Source organism: Solanum lycopersicum, chromosome 8, assembly GCF_036512215.1.
Source record: "Solanum lycopersicum chromosome 8, SLM_r2.1".
Taxonomy (NCBI): Eukaryota; Viridiplantae; Streptophyta; class Magnoliopsida; order Solanales; family Solanaceae; genus Solanum; species Solanum lycopersicum.
Window position 1 is genome coordinate 3,155,623 of NC_090807.1, and position 22,955 is coordinate 3,178,577.

Below are 22,955 nucleotides of genomic sequence, written 5' to 3' on the forward strand. Positions count from 1 at the left end.
GGTGGCGAGCGAAATCTGAAAGAGGAGAGAAAGGGAAACAAAAATATATGTACTTATACAATTTTCTCTGCTTTATACAATTAGAAACAATTTTTATACACTTGTGTTTGTATAAAAAGTGAGGAAGCGAGCGAGAGATTGGAGGAGAGTGGCGAGCGAGATATTTAGGAGAGAGGCGCCTGACAATGTTTTGCAAACGTTTGTTATGGAGCACAATTAAATCAAACCCTAACTACTCTATTTATTTTAGGTTATTAATTTGCTATTATATATAATTTTCCCTTATTTTTACCACACCTATCATCAACACAAATGACCAGATAATTTAATCTACCAGGACTTTGACATACAGAAAGAAATCACCTAGCATTTTTTTGTCTCGATAAACAACTAGCAAGGTAGTTGTAAAAGTAAAAACACTAAATAAAAAACTTCTTTTTTGCCAAGATGCTACATGACTTCTGGAAGCCAGTTAATTGGAAGGAAACAATGCTAAATGGCCCTATTTGTGCTCAAAACAAATTTGCTTTGTTTTATGTCTATAAAACACAAGTTCTAGAGACATAAAACAAACTACCAAGAAGCAAAGCTCTAGTATTTTCACCAATAAATAACTAAACAACCATATCGAAGAGCACGGTATGACTCACTCTTCTTTCCTAGCTTTAGATCTTGCAGGTCTTGCTGGCTTGATCACTTTACTGAGCAGGATTAGTACAATCGGTATAACGGTTCCAATATAGTATACACTTCCATAAGAAGTGAGTGTTTCGTGCAGACTTAATACCTGTGTATCGCATGAGCAAGAAAACCAATTGTCAGATTATATCAAAAGATCTGGACTCGAGCTAAGGTTTTCTTCTGAGAAATAGACTACTAACCATGAAGCCAACGGCAGAGTAGTTTAGAATCAATAGTGTGTATGCGAAGCTTATTAACGTTAGTATCTTCTCGAACAGAGTACCTTTTGTAGCTTGCTGCCATCGGTAGATGACTGAGGAAAGACAAGACATGATTAGAAGAAAAGTAAATCAAAGTTAAGTTAGCTTGATCTAGGTAGAATTGCCAGATATATATACATATATACCTCTTGATCCAGCAATCATCAAAGCCGACTGAACAAAGAAAATAATGTACCCCGGATATAGACCCTGTGATGTCACACGATGAGAGTTGTTATCATTAATTCAACTATCAAGTTGCAACAATTACAACAACATACACAGCGAAATCCCACAAATAGGATCTAGGGAGGGTAGAGTGTACCTCCCTACCTCGGGGAGGTAGAGAGGCTGCTTTTCTGAAGGGTCCTTGGCTCAAGTGCAACAATCAAAGTAGTTATGAAAAGGAAAAATGACAGTGAAGAAAACATAGCAACTAATAAGATTAGCAGTGCAGAGCATTCAGAAAAGGAACGGCAACGACAACAAAATAGTGGGATAACCGAAACACAATAAACATATGATGGCAGATATTGAAAGCAAGAAACTACAAGGGTAAGGCTAATAACTACGACATACACCAGCAAGCCGACAATTACAAGTAATAGATAATAAGCATAGGTTTGAAGGGAAGGTAGCACACTTCAAGAAAGCAACGCAACTTATTCCAAATTCAAGCCAGACAATCTCATCAATAAATTCACATGAAAGAACAAACTATAGTTTATTAAGCATCAAGTGTAAGAGAAATAGGAACCACAACTTTCAAATTTCTTAGAAGAGATACCGTTAGTTTTGGATCAAAAAATGTGAGACTTTAGATTTTATAATTAGACAATAGCTGGAAAAGGTCCTTATATCAAAAAGCTTTTTTTTCTTCCCTAATCAGTAAGCAGATTGGTCCTTTTTTTCCTCCCTAAGATCAATACGAGGATGTTTGACACATGCAAGAAAGTCACAGTTTCTGACACTCTACGACAAGGATACTTTGTATCTAAGAGGGTGGATCATAATGACCCAAGACAAAGGAATAAGATGTTCCCTTATATTTTGTAAGATCTCCCAAATATCTTCAAAATGATATAAAAGATGGCTTAAAGGAAAAAAACATGTCAGAAAACTTACACCATCTTGATGTAACATTAATGATACTCTTTTTTATTTAGAGCTAAAAGGTTAACAAACACACATAACTATCACTGCCTTTGTGTATTTACCTACCTATACTATCACCTTGTACATAACTCCTTTGGTCACAAATCCTTTATTTACTCATAAAAATAAAATTGACAGAAAGAAGACCTCAAAGTGTACTACAACTTGAAGTTCAAAATGATGCAGATAAGATGTTTGTGAAGTTCAAGGACTGCCATACAGTTAAGAGGAATCGTGTTTGAAGTTCATATTGTCTTCAAGAAGGATTCTGCAATCAAATTCATTTCTTTTCCAAGTGTGTTTGCATTTACGACGTTAGCAATACTTGGGTCAATCTGTATCTCTTAATGTTTTTTTTTGAATCCCCATGGAAACCCACAACAACTACCCTTTGGGTGCGCACTGGGTAAATCCGTGCTTGTGCAATAGCTCGCAAACCACAGGATATGTAAACTATAGTAGGCAAGCCCGGTGCGACAAGCTGACTGAAGGTGTTGGCAGGGGGAATCAATCCCCTGGCCTTCCTTATGGAATACCACCTGTTGCACCAACTCAGCCACCCTTCTGGGTTCTATCTCTTAATGTTCTAGTACGTGTTAGGTATCCTTCAGTTTTTTCCCAATTTACTGTAGTATGTTTGGACAGAAAACAACAGTCAAGGATACAGAAAACAGTCATCCAAAGCATGGTCAACAAGTAACTGAAAGCTGTCAAACATACTCCAAAATCAAGCAGTAATTTCTGATATTCAAAACTAGGCAGCTAAACACTACTAGTTTAGAGAGGTTATGAAGAGATTTGATCTCTACTATGTCCTTTGCACATTTTCCACATAAAAGCATATTCTTCCTCATGTGCTTGGAGCAGACTGGAAATAAGAAATTTTCAGAAGTATCCAGCTAAGCGTGCAAGACCATCGAAGCAAAGTACTATTTGTCAAAGAAGAAAGCCAAGACAAGCTCAAGCCATCCGGATATGAGAAGGTCCTATCCTAATAAGCCGGGATAGCACTCGTCAAATAAGCAGTAATTCATCTTTGCATAAATGATCTGATTTAATTACTTAAAATCGGCTCATCTCTCCCTTTTTTCCTCTCCTTTTCTTCCTTTTTCTGTCCTATCTTAGTCCTGATATTCTCCGTTTATCTCCTCACTATTTATGCATCTTCTCCATTTCGGTTCAGCCCCTAAAACAGCCTTAAGCACCACTATTCCCTTGCATATCAACCTCCTTAGTCCACTCTCGTGTCATAAGGTTTTCCACAGAAGATATTCTCATAAGTTAAATCTTCTTTTCTTTAAGAGTATTTTGATGCTATAGTTTAAAGATTCTGCATCATAAAGGTATCACAAATGCTAGATCGAGATGTCATAATAATTTCTTCCCCAAAATTTTGAAAAAAGTCATAATAATAAATTTGATTAAGCTCTCCAATGCACCATCAGAAACCAGACGAGCACATGAATAAGACATGCAAGATTGTCTGTACGCCACTTTCCAGTAACACGGGCAATCAAGAACAGGATTACCACAAACAAAGGAGCAATGATTAAATTTTGCTATGGAAAAATGTCCAGCGAACATTAGTTCACAAGACAAAAGCCAAAACGCCTGAAAAAACTATGTAAAGCTCATCTTACCAAAATTCTCACACGACTATCAACAAGATAAACCACAAATGCATGAGACCAAGTTTACAACAACACAATTGTAAATCCACAAGTGGAGTTTGGGTAGAGTGGTGTGTGCGCAACCTTGCCCTACCTTGTGAAGGTAGAGAGGCTGTTTCTGATAGACCATCAGCTAAAGCATGACACCATGTTAACACATGTCAAATGTAGTTCATGTAACTATGTCCATCGAAGTTGTGTATATTATGTATCAATGTTCAAAAGTTATTAAATGATCTTGCATAAGAATGGTGCTAAAAGATCCACTTACATGCCATACAGCACTAATAGTCTGTGTAGCCAGCAACTGGAAGAAACCAGCCTTCTTTCCCTTCTGTACGAGCCTCTCATATACATCTGTATAACATAAATATAAAGCGAAAATATAAATACTTATTGTATCTGTGTAACAAAGTTATAAATGACAGGATAAAGAAATCTAAAAACCTTAACCATTTTTCTGCTTATGACAGTTTCGCTTCATAGAATAATTGATCAAGCAGATAAAACCAAGCCCTCAATATTGGTTTTTTATGTGAACACAAAGAAGCTATGAGCTCAACCTTTTTTATTCTACTATGAACTTAACATAATATGTCTACAACCCTCTTTTTATGTTCGAGAAATCCATTTGGATCCAACCTTTGGGCCAAGCATAGCCTTCAAAATTCGGGAGCAATGGCCCCACCTCTCTACCTTTCTCCACTTATATACTCAACTTAGTTTGTTTGGGCACAGGGCTCAAACTTATGACCTAAGATGCACGTCCCTCAACCTTTGCCAAACGAGCTAACCCCTGGGGCATAAATATGTGTACAACCTTATATGCCACAATAAGAGTAGCATTGGAATATTTGACATAAACAGACAATAGTTTGTCTTTGAATCTACCTTATAAAGAAAAAAAAAGGTCCCGAACTGTTCATTATGGTTAACTTTCATGCACACAAAACACAATATCATCTGCTAGGTAGCTATGACGTTTGTACGTACTCCAATGAACAGCTTGTCAGCAAATAATATAAATGAGTGGAATCTAACAATTAACATTCAGCCGACAAAATTTCATATTTTTTACCTGCAACAAAAATGGTTCTGCTAGAAGTTGTAAGTGTCAAATGATCAGAAGATAAATTTACTTACAGTGTCGCAGCCAGGTGCTGACTTGAATGTTCCATACAAGGGGTAACTGAACTGAACTTTTTGCCAGCTCAACACCCAAAACATCAACATTTTTCGCACGGTCCCAGCGTGGTTTCGGTGGCGAAGAGTCTGTCCAACCACTGAACCCCAAGCCAGAAATAATGACAGCAGATTCTGAGATCGACCAGATGAAATAATATTTCCACCGGGCAGTAAAACACGCCATATATTGGTAACTCAACCGTTTAAAGAAACCCCATTCTTGGTACAACGGGTCAGAGAACCTGGAAAGCGGGTAAAAAGGCACAAGATAGAGATACAACCCCATACAAATAGCTGCTTGAAGAAGAGATCTCAAAGTTGCCCCAAGAGGTGATGGGTGTCCTTTCTCGGAAGATTTCCATATCTGAAAAGCAAGAAGGATGTGCACGAAGTGAGTAGTAGCAATCGAATTCGAAGTGAAGAACTCTATATAGTTAGTCATGATAAATAAGCAGTCAAACTTGGCCTCAACTAGCAAGTACGCACTCCAACTTTGAGAGTGCACATCTAGACACCTCAACTTGGCGTCTAGATGTGCATACACAAAGTTGGAGCGCTTACTTGCCAGCAGACACTAAGTTTGAGTGTCAGTTTATAGATTATGCCATGTTAATTATGATACTACATACGCCATTTCTCTCTGTCCAGTCAAGGTAATCCTTCATTTCATAAACTGGACCAGCAAAATGACTTCCGCAACAGAGACAATAACCGAAGTACTCGAGTAATGATGGCAACTTGAGCAAACGATTTTTCTTCTGAGCCTCACGCAAATCCTCCTCCTTCAACAACCCATCTTGGTAATTGATTGCAGATGAAATAATTTTAAGTGTTACCACCATTAAAGCTCCTGAAAGAGGACAAAATTAATTTTGGATCAGGCGATTATCTTCTATCAACATGATAACAGAACTATGTAACTGGAAAAAGTTTTTTTACAAGTCTCTGTAGAGTACCCATAGGGGTACATAAAAACACTACCGTCAGTATACGATCTAGAAATAACATGTGATTAAAAGATAATTATAATAATGAGTACTTCTCGGTCCATAAAAGATTACTACTAATATAACAATATCACACTTTTTTCACCGAATCAATCTGCTGCAAACCCTTAACTGTCTTTTGTTTTAACATCTGGTCACTAAATAACAGGTATTGATTCAAGCTGGAGTACAACATAAATCCTGACTATCAGAATAAAAATAATTTAAGTAAATTATTTACGTTCAAAAGATGAGATAACTGAGATCAAATATAGGACAAAGATCGAAGAACTGCTTACCTGTTGCGTCAATACCTCCTTCCTTCCATGCATCCCCACTCATGTAGTACACATGGCTGCACAAATATAGTTATAGCTAAGAATTTTGAGTGTTTCTATAAAATCTGAGTTTTATCATTCACCATTTTTCAGAAACTGTGGATATATTATCTATCAAGGAGTGTTCCTTTTTTTTCCTTTTAGGGAGGGGGGATGGTAAATAGTTTGTATTGCAAGAATGAATTCCAAATCATTAAAAAGGAACTAATAGCAGACTCATTTTCTGACTATAACAACATAAATGATAGCTTCGAATGCTCAATTGACCAAACACCATGTTTGATTAAGGCATAATACATAAAACACTCAAACTTGGTTCAACTAGCAAGTAAGCATTCCAACTTTTTGAGTGCACATCTACACATGTCAATTGGAAGCTAAACACTCCAATTTGTCCCCAATGTATCTCGTGGACATCCGATGTTGACGTGACACATATTTGGAGGTGTCTAGATGATTAAATTGTAAGTTGGAGTGTTCAACGGAGACAACATCAATGAGTTGAGACATCTAGATGTGCGTACTAAAAGTTGAAGTGTTCACTTACCAACTGAGGCCAAGTTTGAGTGTTTATTTATGTATTATGTCTTCAATTAAAATAACCATTGAAGATTTCCACAAGTAGAATAGCATACCGGTGTTATTACCAAAGACTTGAACATTATCCTTTAACCTAGTTTAAGAATACTATTCAAATGCATAAAACCGTACGTTCAAATGTCAATACAAAACATTCCTACTGCAATTAAAATTTTCGAGTAATTTTCTCCTTTCCTTGTTAGTTGTCAAATTTAAAGACCTAAATGACATGAAATTGACATGAACTAACTCATTCACAGAAGCTCCACAACCATTTCTGAATGAACCCACAATAATGACAAACTATTAAGAAGATAGATCCATTAGACGAATACAGGGGGTCGTTTGGTAGGTGTACAAGAATATTTAAAAGAGTATATTAGTATGCTTGCAATATTAATGCTTGTACTAGTTACGCTTGCATCAATTATGCAAAGATTATTTCTTACGAAAATACCCTCCACAAATATGATGGAAACCATGTAAAAAACGTTTTGAGGGGCAATTGAGTCCTTATCATGCTAATGCATGCATTAAATTCCCTTTCATTACTAATATCATGATTTTTTATGTAGAAGTAACACACTCTTCAATACACAATAGAGGCTATAAAAGTGGACCAAATAAGGTACTACTAATACACAAAGTCAATGCATTCATTAATTCTTCTAATACAGTCTGCCAAGCGAGTCCGAAGGAAATTAGAAAAAGAAGGAGATGCGACAAAAGTTCATAGTTTTACAGACCTTAACTCCTACACATTCGAAGTTCACCAACCAATTAAACAAATTGAACCAAGACATCAGTAAAATTCAACACACAATCACACATGCAACTAAAGTGCACAGCTTTACAAACTTCTAGTCCTATACTTTCAAACATCAAAGTTCACCAATCAATCAACCAAATCAACCAGGAAGAGAGCTTAATACAGTGAAAAGACAAAAAGAGAACAACAAAAACAATGCTCAATCACAATTCTAACAAGTCAGCTATATGAATCCTATATATCCCTTCTACTCCATCTAGACCAGTTTCATTCCACTACTTCACAATATGTCTTAAAACTACACATAAAGAACAAAGCTTTTTTTACAATTCTAATGTCAAACAAACAGAAACCGATCTACACGACTCTCTACGAGTTCATCAGAACCCAGTAGCTAGCTTTATTCTAAAAATCCACTCAAAATCCTAACTCTACATCCACAAACAAATATCTAATACTCCCTCCTGTACCAATTTTAAGTGTCTTACTTTCCTTTTTGGAATGTCTCTTCCTATATTTCATTAGTTCTTCAATTGCAAAATTAAGACCCCGAGATTTAAAGGACTACACACATCTTTCTAAAACTATACTTTTTGAAGCTCAATTTTGAAATACTAAAAGGGAACTGAAATCAAATCAAATTTTCAAAATAAACCCCAATTTAAGAGAGAGAAAGTAAGTTACCATCCAATAAGGTAACCAAAAGCAATGAAGAAAGTGATGATCCCACAATAAGGCCGATAGATAACCATAGAAGCATAACCCAAAAGCATAGGCACCAAAAAGTGAAGATTTGAACTGAATCCGAAAGACAAGTATGAAAGAACACCACCCATCACGGCGGCGTAGAGATGTCTTCCGGTGGAAGAAGGAACAAAACGGTGGAAGAAGCTCACCGGAATAGTTGCAACGAAACAAAGAAGAAATCGGAGCACCGGCACCGATACTCCGATCGCCGTCGCCATTGATTCCATCTCCGGCAGCTCCATATCAGGAAAAGCAAAAAAACTGGTCAAAGTTCTTAAGAGTCTTTTACCTTATATATTCAAAAAAGCCAAATTTTTAATACTTCATTAACTTTATATTTTATATTTATAATTTTTGTTTCAAAATAAGTTTTAATTTGATTTGTTAAGATATAATTTATTAAATTAACTTTATTTATTAGATATTTTTTTGAAAATTGAGTACAATTAAAAAATAAAAAAAAATGTAGTTGGAAACACTTCTTATATTTATAATTAAAATTAATATATAAATTTAAATTTTTAAAAAAATCACTTTTCAGAAGTTGAAAAAAAATCTAAATTTTTGCATAGAATATGATAAAAAAGGAGGTTAAAATAGTTGAAATAGAATTGGAATTTTTGCATAGAACAATATTACTAGTGAGGTAATATTGAGCATCTTAATTTGTATAAGGAATTAAAAATGTGTAGCACATTATATAGAAATTAAAATGTGTAACATGATTATAAAAGAAAATATTTTAATTAATAAAATATAAAGGAAATTTTGTGAAATGAGATATTTTGGATTTTGTGTGTGGTTTCAAGTTGCAATTGTTTTGACATTGGATAGCATTTTGGATATATTGTATTCATTACATGGACACATCATTTTTATTTTTTATCTTTTCATTAATTGTGGTCAAATTTGATTAAAATTAAATTTAGTGAGCAAATTATCTTTTATTATTAAATATAAAATATTTTTTATCAAAAAATTATTTTATATGTAAAATTTGATATCTATACTAGAATTCGATTAAATTTATATTTGTGTCAAGCATTTAAAGTAAAGTAATTTTCTAATAAATGTGATTCACATACAAAATATAACATTAAGATAAATAATAATAATAATAACTTATCTTCCATCTTTGATTATTTGGGTCTAACGGAGATATATATTTCTCGTTGATTGGTGTATATTATATTTTTTATTATATTGGTATTTTGACGCTTAGTCACACTGAAAGTGAATAATTATAAATTGTGTTTTTCGTATTATGTATTAAAAGTGATCAAATTTAAAAAAAAATAAAAGTAAATATTTAATATAGTATATTTAAGTAAGTTTTCACAAGTTAATAAACAACGCTACATTGTATTGTCATAATTATTCAATATTATCGTAATATCATTAGACACAAAAACAGACGATGAAAGAGAAGGTAAAATATAATGTGCAATCGTATTATTAGAGAAAATCTACTATTACATAACAATATCATAAGATAAATTATGAACTTAGCCACAATGATAATTTAAAAACATGATAGCAAAAGACTGTATTCTAGGTGGATCTATAATATAATTAAACGTATTAGTTCACAAATTTACTAAATTTATTCAAAAGAAAAACATTACAAAATATTTAGGAATGCTTAATTGTGATTATTCTTACGTATTAATTTTAAATCGCTGTAGAAATTCTTAAACTTCAAATTCTCGATTCGCCTCGATATGAATCTTAATATTCTTTTTGAGAAATTTTAATGTGGTAACCCTTTGGAAATTGTAAACCTGGAGTTCGTACTATATCTCCGCCTTTAATTGTTTCCCACCTGTCAAATATTTAAAAACATCATGAATTATTTTTATAGCTATAGTATATGATTGAAATATAAATTATTTACAGTATTATTATTGTGTATAAAGTTGAAATTTGAATATTCTTATTTGAAGTTTAGATAAAAATAATTGTACTTCAGGTAAAAATGACTGAATGATTAAACTTCAGTTATATGTGTCAGAGATTTAGTTTTCATGCAAAAATATCCAACTTTCAACCATATAAAACTTTAGACATTAGATTTTTATTTATATTAACTTCACATTCCATATATCTTAAGTTATAAGATTTTACCGATATTAGATTTAAAATATTGTATATCTAATTTCAAACCGAATAAAATATATATAAAAAAAGTTATAAACTTTTAGAATATAACTTAAATATTAAACTTACTTGTATTTTGTCACAAAGCAATGGAGAAAGACAGCCATTTGCACCTTAACAAAGTCTGTACCAACACAAAATCTCATGCCACCTCCAAAAGCCATAAAATTTCTTGATGCTCTATTTATCTCTATTCCCTATTATACAAGGTGGCAGGTGGCTCAACAGTGTTAAAAAAAGATATGTACATAGGCATTATTTTTTATAATTATATTTTATAAGTTATTATTTTTTAATAAATATGGAATACTATTTGTAGAAAAGTAAATATTTCATTAAAAATTAATGAATTGTTAGAAGAAATTTGACATATTTGAAGTATTATGTTTTTATACGAGTTTCTATTTGAATTATATGTATTTTGTTTTTCCTATTTAAACTATCACCAACTATTTGGAAGCCAAATTTTTTTAAAAAAGCATTTAACAGTTAAAATTACATCTGAACAAATATTTCAATTAAAATTATGTGATGATTTTTTTTTTAATTTAAAAAACTCTTTTTCAAATTTAGATTGAAAAGTCAAAATAATGTATAACTAAATAATTTTTATTTTTTTTGAAAAAGCAATACTTGATAAAAAAAAAAATATATATTATAATATAATTTTTCAACGAAGAACTTACCTCCCATCTCCATGGATTGAATTGAAGTGGATCTTCATATTTGGTAGGATTTAAGTGCACAGCTGGAGGGCTTACCATAACTGCCCAACCAGCTGGAATGGTATATTCTGCATCACAAATAAGTTATTATTATTTTATCTTATTTTGCTAATTGTAAAATAATAATTCGTATTTATAAGGTTAGTCAAAATAGAAATAGAAATAAGATGAAGTAGACAGAAAATAAAATAATTTGAGTTTACAGAAATTATTGTATCTTCTTAAAAAATTTAATCTCCTCATTATAATTCGAGGTTATAAATTAATTTCTACTAAGACAGAATAAATTAATCTTGTTAAAGAAATAGTGGTATCTCAAACTTCTTTAACTTCAGCGTACTTAAGAACAATAACAAGTCACACAGATTTAGTCGATTGACACTTTGATTTTGAGAGAAAATATATGCAGAGAGGAAAAAAAAATCAGTTTTTTAAAAAATGAAAAATGACTTCCTTTTAGAGCCATTTTCAGCAAGAAACACGTCTATTCAGAGAAATCTGTTTAGACCTTTTTATCCAGAAAGTTGTGTTTTTTGGAAAAAATAACTTTTCGAAAAAATGTGTCTGTTGGGAAAGTAACGACTTTTCGAAAAAAATAACGACTTTTCAGAATGTTACCGTTACACGCAAATTAATTCTGTTAAATATCTAACGTCCTGAAGTAATTTATTAGAGATAAGATTAACGAGATCTAATTGATTAACAAAAATTAATTAAATAAATTTTATCCAAAAAATTTATCAATCAAATCATTTGCCAAATTCGAAGCCGAGCGACGACGATGGCGCGATGGGACACATTCTTCTTAGCTCTTTAAGAAGTAAAGGAAATGTTTCCTTATATAAGGACAACAATTTCCCTTTCTTTTGCCGATATGGAAGAAATGACTTTTCATTTCCCTTCAAATTGGTTCCCTCATTTTTTTCTCAATTATTCTCTTCTCTTTTATCCATTCACACACTTTGCTAAACCCAACATATATATATATATATATATATATATATTGTAATTAAACGTGTTGTAAAATATCACTATAGAAGTGATTTTTGTGGGAAAATATTAAGAAAGAGAAAAGGTGACCATGTCAGCTCATTTCAGTCTAAGTAACTTTTGAGCGAAAAAATAATTTACTTATATATTAAATTAATCTATTTTAATCAAACTAACGATTTAATTTTACCCGTCCATTTGACACCTCCATATATAAAAGTGATAAATGAATTGTAATTACATACCTTTGAAGTTGATGTCTTTAAGTGCTTTTCTGAAAATCACAGGAGCAATATTTGCCAATCTAACTGTTTCATTGATAAACTGTAATTTCCAATGAAAGTAATTAATTTATGATAATTTAAATATAATTTATCATAATTCTTAGATTTGGAAGTGACAATATTATAATTTAGATTAAATATACCTGAAATGTGAACTTCATTGATTTATATTCTTGCCATGTAAGTCCATTAGATGCACTTTCCCTTCTTCTAATTATTGCCTCATGTTCCTCCTAAAAGCATTTGAGGATTGTTTGATTATGGTATTGGAATAAATATTTTTAAAATAGAGATAATGGTTATTATTTATTTTTATTTTTTTTATAAATTTCGTATATGAACTATTAGATGTTTATATTTTCCATCTGAATCATCACCAATTACTATTTATTGAAACACACTTTAAAGATGACTAAATCAAGTGTTCAAATAGATTCCCAAATGGTGCATGACAACTTATTTTACCTATATATAAAATTTCGTCCACGTGACAGTTGACTCGTTAATTTTTATAAATATTTGTTAATAGTTTAGATACGAAACTCTAATAAATAATACTTACTGCTAATTCTTTCAAAGCCTTTGGATGTTGATGAAGAAATTTAATAGCCAAAGTTATAGCTAGAGAGGTTGTCTCAAAGCTAGCAAAGAGCAACACAAACATCAAATCCAAAGCTATTGCCTCAGTGAGAATTGTGTCTTTACTTTGAAGTTCTTCTAATACATAATCAAAAAAGTCACTTTGTTCCTTTCTTGGTTGTGATTTTCTTTCCTTTAACATTCTCTTGAGCATCTTCATTATCTTCTTTCTTCCCTAATCAAAACCTTCTAGAGTTAGTCCAATCACGACTTGTATAAATTTAGTCAAACATCGTTATAACAGTACTATTTATTCTATATTTTTGAATGTTACAACAAAATACTGTTACAGAAAACATATAATCTAACATATTATAAAAAATTGTTTCTAAAAAAAAATTTAATCATTATAGTGAAATGGTCTCGTAGAAGATGGTTAAAATATGCAATAACATTTATGCCCTTCAACTTTGGATGTGCACAAATAGACACTTAAACTTGTATAAAGTTGAACAAATAGACACACATGTCCTACATGTTATTTTTTGTTCTACGTAGTGTCCTACGTGTATTTTATCATGTAGGTCTCATGTGTTTATTTATTTAAAAGTTGAATAGTTAAAGTGTCTATTTGTGCATTATAAAAGTTGGAGGTTAAAAATTGAAATTTGAAGCCAAATTTAGGGTCCAATATATGTATTATGCCAAATAGAAAGTATTATTTTAAAGTTGTAAATAATAATAGTGTCATATAAACTGAAATAGATGGTTCAATATTTCTTGTTATAATAAAGTTTGGTTTACTTTTTATTTATTACTAAAAGTAACTTAATTGACAAGAGGAAGTTGATCGGGTGGTAAGTATCCTTCATTTTTAGTCTTAAGATTATGAATTCGAGTTACCAAGAAAGCAAAAAGATAGAAGCTCCCAGGGAAGGGAGAGGAGTAAAAAAATAAAAGAAAAAAAAAGTAACTTGAATAAATATATATAGAATTTAACTTATAAATACTGAAAACGTAAAATCACTTCATTTTTAATTTGATATAATAAGTAACCCATTTTATTACCATACTTACTAATTCACTTTTTATCATAATATTATCAGTGTATAGAAATTAAACTCGAAATACCTGTAAACACTTGTAATAGGCAGTTCCAGGAAAATATAAAGGGAAAGAAATTAATCCCTTTATAAAAGCTACAAAATTCTCAGACACATTTTCTGTTGAGTTCTCGTAATCAAAATAAGTTTTTTTCCAGTTATATCAAATATCATCTGCAAAAATAAATAAAAAATATATATTACTATATTTGAATTAAAATACCATATGCAAAAAAAAAAACATACATAAAGGTACAAAGCTAGATAGTTTTTTTTTTTATTATTATTATGTTAGTGAATTTTCATGTAACAAAATACATAAAAGTCGAGTGATCATCTGTGAAATTAGCTTAGCGGATGCTTCCTTCATCTCAACACTTGTTTGTCTTGACCATCTATTTAAGTTATTATTTGCAATTTTTTCAATCTCAGGCAACATATTTTCAAACTTTCAGGTCCAAAAAGATTTAGCACCATATTTTTCAAGTATTTGTACATAAAACCATGTAATGATCCAACATTTTGTCTTCCAAAAATCTCTGTGAAAGTATATGGATACCAACTTTGAAACAATTTCCCCTCTTGTTGGAATATAAAGTAATTAAAATCAGGATCTGTTGATACTATGACTAGACGTCCCACCAAACTAGTTCGAAATATCGGTCCATACCTGATTCAGAATTTAGATGTTGTGAGTTTCATCATATATGTTATGTGCTTATATATAAATTTCAATTACTTCAAGAATTAATTTGATATAAACATTCGATACAAATATTTTAATATTAAATTAGTTAATTTACCTTTGCATCCTCTCCTTCACAAAAGGAGAAATATCAAATGATGTATTTGGTGCAAAGAATGGAATAGTCTCACCAAGTAATGGCCAACCCATTGAACCTGGTGGGAGTTTTCCATTGCATTTAGGGTTCCTCCAATAATGTAAAATAACTATAACAAGTAAAGTTCCAATAATATAAATACCAAGTGACAACATTTTCTTGATAATATATATTGAGTATGTAGTAGATTAAAGAGAAGGAAATGGGGTGGTTTATAATTTTAGGAAATTATGGGGACTATAAATAGGCAGTGGAATGATGTACTATTTTATCTTGAGTTTGTGCCTTCCGATAATATTTATGTCCTCCAACATTGAATAAATAACAGTCTACTCTTAAATTTGTATAGAGTTTAATAAATAGACATATTGTGTCTACTTGTTAAATTTTATATAAGTTTAAGTATCTACTTGCAGACACCTAACCTTACGCATATTTATTTTGGGAGCAATAACACACAAAGTTGAAATACATAGATGATAGTTAGTTGATCAAACCAAGTTAAAAGACACATTTATATACCCTTCGAATGGCTCCGTTATTTGAACTTAGAACTTCCATGTTGGAGGTTTCAAGGTCGAAACTCCTTGCCAGCGAAGGTAAGATAATGTTATAGAACGTTTAGGATTAGAGAAATCAAGGATAGTATTGAGAAAATTTATGTTGAGTTACAACCTACTTATATAGGAGAGAATTGTAAATTTCTAAGTTAATTATAGGCATAATACATAAATATGCCCTTTAACTTGGCTTCGAATCACATTTATGCCCTTCATCTTTGGGTGTGCACAAGTAGACACTTAAACTTGTGTAAAGTTGAACAAATAGACACGCATGTCCTACATGTCATTTTTCGTCCTACGTGGTGTCCTACGTGTATTTTGCCATGTAGGACTCATGTGTTTATTTATTTAAAAGTTGGATAGTTACAGTGTCTGTTTATGCATTATGAAAGTTGGACGTCAAAGTTAAAATTTGAAACCAAATTTAAGGTCTAATATACGTATTATGCCGTAACTATACTTGGAGTCGTATTACAATACCTATTATTATTATTATTATTATTATAATAATAATAATAATAATAATGCAATTATAAATAATCTAAATCCTAGTTATAATATAATTTTAGTCATAATATAATTGTAACTGTAATCTAATTTTAGTCATAATATAATCCTAATTAATATAACTAGTCTAATCCTAGTGTGACTCTAATTCTAGAGCAGTGTTGTAAACTCTGTTGGACCTGTTCCTTTGACATATTTCAATCATCACCTTCCTTCTTCATTAATACTTGTTGTAGATACATCAGTTAGTTGCTTTGGAACCGTTTATTTGACATGTTCCAATCGTCAGCTTCCTTCTTCTTCAACAAATTTATTTTTTGGGTGGAGCTTGCTAGTGTGGATCACCTCTCCAGTATTATTTGCGAGTCATTATATAAGAGCGATAATTTTACCTTGTACTCATCCAAAGAATAACGATTGCAATTTTCCCTTGCCATTAAAAAACACATTATTCAAAATTTGTTAGCAAATGATAATCGATCTATAGATGACAGAAATAACGATAATTTTTTGAAAATATAATACTACTATTAATTGTCATACTTTAGTTTTCGTTAAAGCTTGATATTCTTTTTTACATAAGAAACAAAACATACTAATAATAATGTTACTCTTATAAGACATTTTGAAAATAATTGAATTGCACAATGGACTAAATTTAATATAAATGTTAGAAAAATATTTTATATTATCCTACACGAAATATGTATTCTCTCTCAATATACAAAAATCGTTATTTTTCCTTCAAATTAGTTAGGTTTCTACACCACTCAATAGGCAGAAATAATTATTCAACAATTAGGTAGGAGTAATTGCTATTAGTAGATCACATACTATCAAATCGGGCACGGTTATATTAAATGTCTGTATTTTATATATCTGATCAAAGTTTTATTAATTTTCAAAGTTAAGCATCTATCGACATATAATAGGAGAAGAAAAAAGAGATACATATTAGCACTATCTTAGTCCGTGTAAAATTTTAAGGAACAATTTCAATTGGTGGAGAATTTTAAGGAATTATTTCAAATTTTAAATTTTAAAAGCTGAAAAAATTTTTTATATGAAATAACAAATATTTAATTCATATTAAATGTTATGATCATAGTTTCCTTTAATTGTAATTCTCAACAAATGTTTTACGTTTTTGTCATCTGACAAGACTCATTATTTTCTTTTCAACTTAAATAAAATCTCTCACCTTCATTAGGTTTTGAATTTTGAATTTTGACATTACCCTCCCAATTGCAAAATCAATATTTCAGGTAACTACCCAAATTTTGTGCAAATCAAATTTATATTTGTTTTCTTTGTATTCTGTACAATGTTTCGATTTCATTCATGAACTTTCATCTTCTTTACCTGTAGATCCTTAATTTAGTAATGTTTTATTTGTAAACGTTCTGTCAATAAATATGTTAAAAACATAAAGTCTTTTAAACTAGATTGTTTCTTGTGAGAGGAATGGTTGAATGATCAACAATTTTCCGTTAAATTTTACGTTGATTATTATGTATTTTGGTAAGCATTCACCGAAGTGTGAGATTCATAAATGAAAATTATATGTATTGATGTTCTGTTCATAGACGTCAACATTCGATTTTCTTGGATACTCCTTCTAAGAGAATAATATTGTTCATTTTTTGGTTGAACGGTCAACCCATCCCAACCCGTGGCCCGCTTAGGGCTGGATTAGACCGTTATTTTATTGGCCCTTTGACTAAAAGAGCCAGTTCACCTCAACCCATTTAACTCTCTAGCCCGTTAGGGTAGGGGATAGATTGGGTTGGATTGGGCCAACCCATTTTAACAACTCTAATCACAAATTAAAATATAAAGGCGGATCTAATTCAACAAAGAAGAGAAAAGCAAAAGTAATTGATTCTACAAATGATCAGTCAAAATCATTTGAAAACATTGTCCGTGACTTAGTGGAAGCGGATGAATTTGAAAAAGTTAAAATATATGTATAAATAGTAATTATTGAGTTCTATTTTGTGATTGTATAATAAGCTCTTTTGTAATATATGTAGTAATACTTTCTCATATTTATTATGTTTATTTGTTTGTTTTTACATATTCGTTTAACTTTTTGATTATTTGTTTGTATACATCATTATCGTCTAGATGAATTTCCTTTATACAATTATATGTTGTATAATAATTAATTTATATATATATATATATACTAGATAGGCATGTGCCCGTGCTTACTTACATATATACAATTACATGTGCAACAACCCTTTAGCAAAAGGAAATCTAATTAATTTAATTCAACGACATCTAATTCAAATATAAAGATTAAAAGTATTACATGCATTAGGCAACTTTAATGTTGATCTGATAAATATACTAATGCAGCATATTTGATTAAACAAATAATTGTTTAAGTTCATATGCACTTTGGATCTAATTATATTTTTTACATACATTAGACAAAAATATATGTGCGACTTAAAGCTTCTAACCACTGTTACATGATAAGTTTTTGAACCTTCTCATGTTTTGACAGATTATTTCCAGTTTCCACCTTGGAAACTTGCTTCAATTGACTCAAGATAACAAAATCTGATTCTATATTTGAAGAATAACACAACCATCTTCTTTTGAGGGCTAAAAATCGAAAGCATTCCACCTAAATATATCACACAACTTGAACAAACTGGATAATAATAAAGTAAAACACATTAATCAAGATACAATTTTCAAAAAGTAACATCACAAACCATAGCACTCCTGCATACTCTTTAGATTTAAATGGACCACAATGAGGATTTTAATTGTCTATTAATCTTTGAACCCATTAGCGAGTCCAGTGGCAAGTAATATGAGGAAAGGAAGACATAAATTAGCTATCATGATAGTGCCATTGGATATTAAGCTATATCACAAATGCCAATATAAAGATGATGGTATCAAAATAACTTTTCTCGAGTGTTTACTGCTAATTAAGGGCAAAATTTAATTGTCTCTGATATAATTTGTAAGATTTGGGACTTACCATTACATGTACAATTGATCCTTTGTCACATACATATTAGATGTAACATTTGTGGAAGCTTATAGTGTATCCATGACTAAGAGTATATGCTAATTATAACCTCACAAATATTTTTTTTTAGTATAGATTCTTATTCTATGATACGAAATAAGGAAATTAATGGATATAATCAAGAATGACTATATATTGGTTGTTCAATCAAAACCTATTGATGGTCTTGGCCAACAGGCTCCTCACAAATTTCCTTATTGAAGTACTCTAGTCTTCAGATTCAAGGAAAGTTTTTTTGAGGTTACCATACCTTTTTGGTGAGAGACCGATGCATAGTCAGAGCTCTCCATTTGTCGTATGTCAATCAAGAAACCCCGACTTTATATGGTACATTGTACCTCAATGTAGTTCTTACTGAGTTTAAAGCTAACTGCAGTTCAAATACAAATTCAATTTCTAATTATTAATGAGTAAAGAAGAGAAAAAAAAGATAGCTATCGTAAATTAGAATAGGTAAACTTGAAAAAATAAAGTTGATAAATGCATACATAACATAAACGAGAGAGAGAGAGGTGGAAAATAAATGAACTTGAATTTTCAATATCTACATCTATTATTGAAATAGAAATAGCAGAAGAGCAGAGGAGTTTTGAGGAGACGAAATGAATAGACCTAACTCATAACAATATGAACTGTGGCCTCTTGACAACTCAACCATCAGGATTCAATAAGATCTACTCAAATATGGTTGCTCTATAAGAAACAGACATAAGCCAACTTCTTCAGACAGTTGTAAGCTCACGGACACAACCATGAGTATAAGGCTCATATACCTTCTCAAGGTATGGGAATGACAACAAATATCCATGGAATTGGAAGAGGTGAGGGATAATCCATTTATCTTTGGGTTATATAGTTCAAAAATTACAAGAACAAACAGATTGTATTAAAAGATCCATAATATATCTTTTAAAAAAGTGCTAAAATCAACCGATGAAAAAAGTTGTGATCTTTAGTGATAAAGAGGAGCATATCTTTTTAGTAGTAATCCGGCATATCAACTTAATAGTTATTCATTTAACAGTTCCCTTCTCTTGAATAAGCATTGATTCTTTGCTTTCAAGTTCATACTTAAATCATATATTCAAGAATCAAGAATTAATTTCAAATAACATATTATCGAACTTATATAAGGTTGCGTATACACTATCCTCCCCAATCACCACTCATCAAATTACACTGAATATGTTGTTGTTTGATAAGAAGCAATAAAAAACTTCAACTGTTGTGGAATATTTTTTCTAGAATTGAAAAGAAAAAAAACATATTCTTTCACTCAGATACGATACCAAAAAAACTGAAACTGTGCAAAACGACTCTTTTGGGCAATAAAAGAGAGAATTTTGATGCTATCTCCTGCAACAGATTTTCTACATAGAGTGTAGTTAAAGGGGTCTGCTCAGCATTTTTAACGCCACAAGTGAAAGTAGGGCTCATCTTCCAAGAGAACACGAGGAGAGGAAAATTTCATGAGATAATCTAACCAGCAAATTCAATCCGTTCATGCAACGTTTGAATGCAATATGGTCCTTCAGCAGGAATAGTCATATCAAGAATTTTATCTGCCTAGCCTGTAGAAATAATTTTTTTTCAGGGAGAAGAAATAATTGATGATAGACTTTCTTTCTAGTTGAATTTATTACTTACCAGCCAGCGTACTCCAATCTTAACAGCCTGTTCATATGGCTTCTCAGTGTCCCAAGTCTCGAACGTTGCAATTTGATCATTATGTTTCTCAACCAGTTCAGCCAAGTGCAACATACTTAGTCAATCGTTATGAATGCCGGAAATTGTTATGATAACAAACTTCTGCAAAACCACTGTATTCTTTAGAGAGAAAACTAATTTGTACCGATGAAAAATCAAAGAGAACATACGAGATAGAGTGGGTAGAATAATAACCACGGTATCGATGAAGTCAAGTTATGAAATTGAAAAATTTAAGTTTGGATGAAACAAGTCTTCTGGAAATTCTTCATTGTTGGAAAGAAAAATGACTTCACGAGTCTTCTAGAAAGGCCAAAAAGCTAGTCATAAAAATTTGTCTTTGACCAAAATGACAAATTTGCCCTTGTATATAGTACAGAATATATAAACAAAACTATTACATATATACATAAATAAATTTTATGCATATATAGAAAGTTCTATCATATTTACCTGAATATGAGTTAAATAGTAGAACATAAGTTAATATAGAATAAAAAGTAATTAATATGATAGAACTTTCTATATATGCGTGTGCATAAAATTTCAGGTAAAAATAATCCACATGTAGCTGAAATTCTGACACGATTGAACTTTAATTATATATTAGTATATGTTCTCGATAAATTAATTTCATAAAATATTAAATAGTTCAAATATTTATAAGTCTCTGTCTTTTTGATAAATTTTTGATAAAAAATAATATTAATAAATTACTTATTTAAGCTAAGAGCAATTGGAGAGAGTGTAAATTACTTATTGGTATAAATTAACAAACTATATTTACATGCTTATTTATTTATAACTTTCCTTTTAACTTAGAATTTAAAAATTTAATTATTTTCTAAAAATTAAAAAAATAAGTAAAATATATGCATTTATTTGTTATTTTATCCTTGTATTTGTATATATTTTTAAAAATAATAGTATAAATATATGAATGATTCTAACTTAATTCTAACTTTAACTGTAACGACCCTTATGGTCGTTTAAAGTACTAGAGCTTTTATTTCATAATACATTTCGATAGATTCTAAATGGATATCTTAAACTATTCATAACTACAATGATAAAATTAATAGGATACTTTTAATAGTTTATTTAGTTTATGGTTAAGGAAAATAACATTAGAATTTACGGTGGACCACTTTTACTATTTTTATAATTAGTCTTTTAATAATTAGGATAGTACACAATTTGTAGAAAAGAAGAAAATTAAAAGAGAGGCGCACAACGAGATAAGAAAAACAAATTGAAAAGAAGAACGACGAACAATATGTAAGAATTAATTGCCTCAATCACTGCATTTGTTTATATACATATATGTCATATTATCATTAATTTATTATTACTATTATTAATTATATTTTATTTCAAAGTTGAGGGAATAGGAACCCACTTGACCTTTTGTGGGTCCGCCCCTGGTCAAAACCTTAGCAATGAAGCTAGTTGGTACCGAGGGGAAAATATGTCCCTTTTCAAATTGAAACGAGCCTTAGAGCAGGTAAAATTAAATTTTATCGATTTTTGTGTACTATATTTCATGGATTTTTGTGATTTAAAATTTCGGCATGATTTTGACCAAACTCTTTCATGGACGTCCATTAAGACTTTACCAATGAAATTAGTTGGTTCGAGGGGCAAATCAACCCGTTTTCAAGTTCAAACGAACCCACGTAGTTAAAACTAGATTTTACCAATTTTATGTACTAAGTCCATGAATTTTTGGTAATTCGAAATTTCAGCTTGATTTTGGCCGAATCTTTTCATGGATGTTTGTTACCTTATTAATGGAGCCAAATAGTCCCAGGGAAAAATTGATCTATTTTAAAGTTCAAACGAGCCCAGTTCTGATAAAATCAGATTTTACCGATTTTGGTATACTATAGTCCATTGGTTTTCGGTGCTTCAAAATTCTAACGTGATTTTGGCCAAAATTTTCCATGGACGTCCAATAAGACCTTAACAATAGAATCAAATGTTCCCGAGGAGTAATTCGACCTATTTTCAAATTCAAACGAGTCATAGAGTAGGTAAAATCAGATTTTATCTATTTTCGTATACTATAAGTCA

General features: G+C 30.9%; 1 protein-coding gene, 1 long non-coding RNA gene and 1 pseudogene across 3 annotated transcripts; all 3 read right to left on the bottom strand.

The window, feature by feature from the left end:
- Positions 1-240: 240 nt before the first annotated feature.
- Positions 241-9,036, bottom strand: LOC101249665 (lysophospholipid acyltransferase 1). Its single transcript, XM_004244554.4, has 8 exons — positions 8,308-9,036; positions 6,237-6,292; positions 5,581-5,801; positions 4,910-5,315; positions 4,038-4,123; positions 1,088-1,151; positions 882-994; positions 241-787 (listed from the first exon to the last, which is right to left on the bottom strand). The coding sequence occupies exons 1-8, from the start codon at positions 8,610-8,612 to the stop codon at positions 647-649; spliced, it is 1,392 nt and encodes a 463-aa protein (XP_004244602.1). The 5' UTR covers positions 8,613-9,036; the 3' UTR covers positions 241-646.
- Positions 9,037-9,825: 789 nt separating this feature from the next.
- LOC101249942 (cytochrome P450 87A3-like) lies at positions 9,826-15,450 on the bottom strand (annotated as a pseudogene).
- A 4,808-nt stretch (positions 15,451-20,258) lies between these two features.
- LOC101250236 (uncharacterized) lies at positions 20,259-21,220 on the bottom strand. 2 transcript variants are annotated; one of them, XR_011211071.1, is made up of 3 exons: positions 21,078-21,220; positions 20,823-20,984; positions 20,259-20,746 (listed from the first exon to the last, which is right to left on the bottom strand). It is a non-coding gene; the product is annotated as an uncharacterized lncRNA (long non-coding RNA). The 2 variants fall into 2 exon arrangements; XR_011211072.1 differs by having other exon boundaries at positions 21,053-21,159.
- Positions 21,221-22,955: the final 1,735 nt, after the last annotated feature.